Consider the following 5,568-nt stretch of genomic DNA (forward strand, 5'->3'; position numbering starts at 1 on the left):
AAACGCTATTAAGTGTTGCTACGTGTTCGTCTATATTTTTTGACGCAATAATTATGTCGTCCAAATAAACTACAAGTTTTCTTTCATCTATATACTCTCGCAAAACTGAATTAATAAACCGTTGGAATTGTGAAGGAGCATTTTTCAATCCAAACGGCATTCTCACATACTCATATTGTCCATCTGGTGTAACAAAAGACGTATATTTAATGGAGTCCTCATGCATTCTAACTTGATGGAATCCGCTCTTTAAATCCAAGAGAGTAAAAACCTTCTTATTGCTGAGATGTTCAAGACACGTGTCGATTAATGGTAAAGGGTAGTTATCCCGTATCGTGATTTTGTTTAGAGGTCGGTAATCGACACACATACGAGTCTCACCGTTCTTTTTGCGAACTAATACTAACGCAGAGGCATATGGGGAACTGCTAGGGCGGATTATCTGTTTTTGTAAAAGATCTTGAACTATGTCTCGAATTTGATTTCGTTCAGCATAAGATAATCGCCTTGGTTTACAATAGATGGGAGTACTATTTGTGACACTAATTGTCATTGAATGAACGGGCTCCGTAATTGACTCTGTTGACACTCGCAAATAATGATTAAATACCCCAGAAATTATTTCCTGTGACTGTTCGTGGTTTAAATTAGAGCCTACATCTATTTTTGCCTCCTCGGAACTAATGTCGATCGCACATAACTCGCTAAATGTCGTGGTTATATTTTCAGAGACAGAATTATTATTATCATCAACCGAACCAATGGACTGCGAATGAATATCCTCCCCATTCTTACAAAAACCCCGCAAAATTTCTAAATGTTCAAGACGCGCTCTCATGTGTGGTTGAAGTTCGTTTTTATTTATGGTTTTGTAATTCATTAAACTTTGTTTGGAATAACGGTAACGTATGTAATGCAAATGAATATTAATTTTTTTTAACAAATCCCGTCCAATGATAATCTTCTTCTTCTTTGGCTCAACAACCGATGTCGGTCAAGGCCTGCCTGTACCCACTTGTGGGTTTGGCTTTCAGTGACTAATTGATTTCCCCCCATAGCAGGATAGTCAATCCTACGTATGGCGGCACGGTCTATTTGGGGATCGAACCCATGACGGGCATGTTGTTAAGTCGTACGAGCTGACGACTGTACTACGAGACCGGCTGATAATAGACGATCCAATGATAATAGACCATGCCATTTGTTTCTTTGGAATGATGATAAATGAATGGTTAACATAAGTGTCACGAAAACGAATTCTTCCTTCTGCATACCCTAGCGATGTCAAAGGTTGATTTCCTAATCCGCGGAATCCAGAAAAACACGGATTTTGGGCAAGAGTCGGGACAAGCTCTTCGCTGACAAAACTCCTAGGGCTACCCGTATCAAACAAAGAAAGTACACGTGAGGGCAAAATCTTGAACTCATTAGAGACTTTGAAAGCAACACTTACCTCCTGAATAGCTTCTATCTGAACTGCGCTTTCATTATAGTTCGGTTCGTGGATAACATTGTTTTGATTTGCTTCACTATGGTAGATGGCAGCCGACGTCGATTGAGTACGATGAGTGCAATCTCGAGCAACGTGTCCCATATTTCCACATAGGAAGCAAGACCCATTTCGCCGTCGTGGTTGCTGGCAGTCCCGTTGATGATGCCCGTAGTTCGAACAATTGTAGCATTTTATACCTCCAACATTGTCAGGTCTGGTCATTATCCTTGGTTTGAATGAAACTGACACCGGTTGTAAACGTATCGATTCGTATTTTTGCAGGGCTGTCTTAAGTTCGGTCAAAGAGTTTGCAGAAAAACGAATCGCAGCAGCATTCACAGGATCTCCAATTCCATCGATTATTATTGAAACTAGTTCTTGTTCTGATATTGTGGCGTTTTTAGCAATATTTTCCATTTCTAGCACATATCTTATGGTGCTTTCTTGAGGAAGAAGCTGTCTACGGCGAAGCTGATGATATACACTCTCCGGTGAAGGTTTAGTTGAGAAATTTTCCAGAATTTGTTGTTTTAACTCGTCGTAGCTTGTAAACACTATATATTTTGTCAGCATTGCAGCGGTACCATTCAAAAGTCGGCGCGTGATAATAATTTTTTCTAGTTCATTAACATTGAACAATTGAAAAGTTTGTTCAAGTTGCTTAATCCAACATTCGGCATTCTCATTCTTTTCGCCACTAAAACTATCAACTAGCCCTTCGATGCATTTGATTGTGTCCAACGGCAGTGGTTGTTGTATTTGCTTCATGTTGGCCATTTCTTGTTTAAGAAGCGAAACTTCTTTTTCCAGCTTCAATTGTTTTAATTTTGCAGTCAATGTCTCAATTGTACTCGCCGAAGCTTCTGTATTGCCTGACGCTGCTTCGGCACATGTTTCAAATTCCAGAGAAGATGGCGTGGTCTGGATAGTCGCCATTTTGCTTTCGGTGTGTGTTGCATCAAATAGCCGCCTGACTTGGGTGATGGAAGCTGATTCAGGCACGGTTTCGCCAACTTCTTTAAGAACACCCATCATTTTATCCTTCGAAATAGATGGCTCCATTGTTTTCTCGTTCGATATCCCACTTCTGAGTTTGTAAGACATTATATTTTATTTTCTGCACAAAGCCACAGCATACCGCACAAGTCCTATCTTGCCGACTTCTCCACATCGTCTATCTGCCCGTCTGACGTTTTCACCAGTGTCAAAAGTGACACACAAACTAAGGTTATTAAAGTGTGACGTGTGTAGCGAGGTTTATATAACTAGCGAGCTAAATTCAATGTTTACAAAATCTTTTGTTAATATATCTCATTTTTTCGATAAAATCAATAGAAACACAAAATTGCACGTAGTAACAAAGAAATCTGTTCTATTTGCTAAGCTTTGTGTGCGGAAACCAATGGTTAACGGTTTTAAAACGACGTAAAGTCCCTCAACTATGGCGACCCCCCAAAGGCCCTAATCCACCACCTGATATAATTAATCCACCTTGATTTTACCGCACGTGCTGTCAAACGCTTTTTCGTATACTATTGCGAGAATTTGGATGATTTTAATAATATAACGATTATGAAAAATTAAGTTAAAGAGTTTAGTTAAGTCCCCCTACCCAAGGTAAGGCCTCTAAACTCCAACGTTTCCAGTAAGGGAAACCTCCTAAAGGTTTCTATGATCGCCTGGACGATCAAGTGTCGAAAAGTCCGCTTCGAGCAAAGTATTATTCTACTTCGATACATGTCAGCGAAACACTGACCTACCGCGATGGTACGCGTTGATCAGTTGTACCGTATGTACGCTCATCACATTACACAGATTTATACACGTAAGTTGGCAACCGGCATACCCGGGTATTCCACACGTTTTGATGCAAAAAATTAACGATTTTCATAGGTAAACAATGCTCTCTATATTTTAATGCTGTAAGCAAGTAATGCCGACCGTATATTCTCTTCTATTTCATTTATTCATTAAGTTTTTTCATTTTATTATAAAAATAACGGTCAAATTGAAATTTAGAATCGCTTGAATTTGACTATTTTCGAGCACAATACGAAAAGAGGAAGAAGAGAAACGTCATTCTCCATACAAAGTATGGAATACCCGGGTATGCTGGTTGCCAACTTACGTGGTAAAGTTAAAAAAAATCAAAATAAAATACTTACAGGCTGTTTAAAATTACAATTTATGCACCAAAAAATCATAAATTAAAAGTTGCGAGGCTACGGAAAATTTCAGGTCAATAAAAGCAATGAATCAAAAGTTATTTCAGTTTGAAGTTAAAAAAAATACCCGGGTATCCGGTTGCCAACTTAAAGGTTAATCGTCATGTGTACAACCGCCTACCCGGGTAAGTTTCGCATCTTTATTCCAAAATATCTTTGGATTAAAGAATCGTATCGACTTAAAATTTTTAAAATGTCTCAGAAAAGATGTTTTCTACCCATGTGCAAAAAATAAAAAATATCAAAAATGTTTAGATATTTTTTATTATTATTTAAGTTTACACACCCTTTACATGTACAACCGACTACCCGGGTAGGCCATACATTTTGTTTGGAAGAATTATGTTTTTGTGGTTAAAAGCGTATATCTTTTTAACTACTTGTTAGATTTGAATGAACATTGTTTTATAGGATCACAATAATGTTTTATAACATATCGTAGTAAAATTAGAATTTTAAAAATCGTACCAATATTTTTTTCAATCAAAAATATGTTCTAACTCCACCACCAACGGGACCGAGCGCAATAGCGTATCTCGAGTTTTCGCGTATAGCGGATTTGTATGGAAAAATAGTTTACACTACCAGTTCGAGGGTTGAAAAATATCGCCACAGAGTTTTGCATTAAAGTTTTTTGTTGTAAAACAGGTATCTTTTGCACAAATTTAATGCAAAATGCAAAAAGAACATTAAGAAAACTCAAAAAGAGCATATAATATTTCAAAGTATTAAAATTTTTGCAAAAAACACATGAAGCTGTCAAATTTAGAGCAATCGCGTACTGCGAATTCGCGTATATCGAGTATCGCGTACTGCGGATAATTGCTGTATGCTCATCATATTTTATTAAAAACCGGCTACGACCGGCTCCAGATAATTTCGGAACCTCTTCCAATCCAACCCAAAGGAGCCGGCTCCGCACCCACTACTCCGAAGCTGACTCCGCTCCAGCTGCTCCGGAGCCGGTTCCGCACCAACGACTCCACGCTCACGGCTCCGGAGCCGGGTTTTACAGATTGCACCAAAAAAATCATTTTAAATAATTTTTCAATCAGGAAGATCCATAATTAGCTTACTTAGCTTCCATAATAATTATTAGAGATTATTTACTCAGAATCTATAAAATCTGAAAGTTGAAAGTGTTAATCTTTGATATAAAAGTTGAAAGGAATCTATAAAAAAAATCGATAAGTTTTGAACATTGTTCAACAATCACACAATCACATCAGGTGTTAGCTTCTACACTTGCGAGAAGATAGATTCGTTTTTTACGCTATCATACAATGCCGTCTCTCTTGAAACGTTATTCCAGAGCCGTTGGTCCGGAGCCGTTGATTCACCGTCGGCTCCGGAGCCATTGATTCGTCGCCGACTCCGGGGCTGTTGGTGCAGAGCCGGCTTTGGAACCATTTAGCGCGTGGCCACGGAGCTGAAAAAATGTTGAAAAATTTTTCAACTTTGTCAAAATTGCTTGTCAACTGCAAAAAAGAGCTTTTCTCGTGGCCGCACCAAAAACATGCACAAGAGCGACAAAAAGCTCCTACATCTGAATATCATCGATATTTTGTTTAAGAAGTACTAAATAGGTACATAAATCAATTAGAATCATGCATTTTAGCATTATTATCATAACAATGGGTCACAACTGCGCCAAATAGCTGTTTGTATACGCTTTATCACGAACGTCAAATTTTGTCACTTTTTGTCAACTTTTGTCAACTTTTTTTCCTGGCTGCTCCAGGTTACAAAATTTTGACAAAAGCTCAAAAAAGTGACAAAAGCTCACATTTTGAAAAATTTGTCAGCATTTTGTCACTCCCATGGCCTTTCGCCTATTGGTGCGCTCCAAAA

The 5,568-nt window shown here is 38.3% G+C and overlaps 1 protein-coding gene across 1 annotated transcript; it reads right to left on the bottom strand.

Annotated features, from left to right (window-relative positions):
• Nucleotides 1–1,184: 1,184 nt before the first annotated feature.
• Nucleotides 1,185–2,602, bottom strand: LOC133393666 (uncharacterized). Its single transcript, XM_061659499.1, has 2 exons — nt 1,454–2,602; nt 1,185–1,376 (listed from the first exon to the last, which is right to left on the bottom strand). Exons 1-2 carry the CDS (start codon nt 2,594–2,596, stop codon nt 1,371–1,373), a joined length of 1,149 nt encoding a protein of 382 aa, XP_061515483.1. The 5' UTR covers nt 2,597–2,602; the 3' UTR covers nt 1,185–1,370.
• Nucleotides 2,603–5,568: the final 2,966 nt, after the last annotated feature.

This window comes from Anopheles gambiae, chromosome 3 (assembly GCF_943734735.2).
Source record: "Anopheles gambiae chromosome 3, idAnoGambNW_F1_1, whole genome shotgun sequence".
NCBI lineage: Eukaryota > Metazoa > Arthropoda > Insecta > Diptera > Culicidae > Anopheles > Anopheles gambiae.

Excerpts from the sequence above, each read along its gene's own strand:
- LOC133393666 (XM_061659499.1), bottom strand. The coding sequence starts at position 2,596 with ATGTCTTACAAACTCAGAAGTGGGATATCGAACGAGAAAACAATGGAG.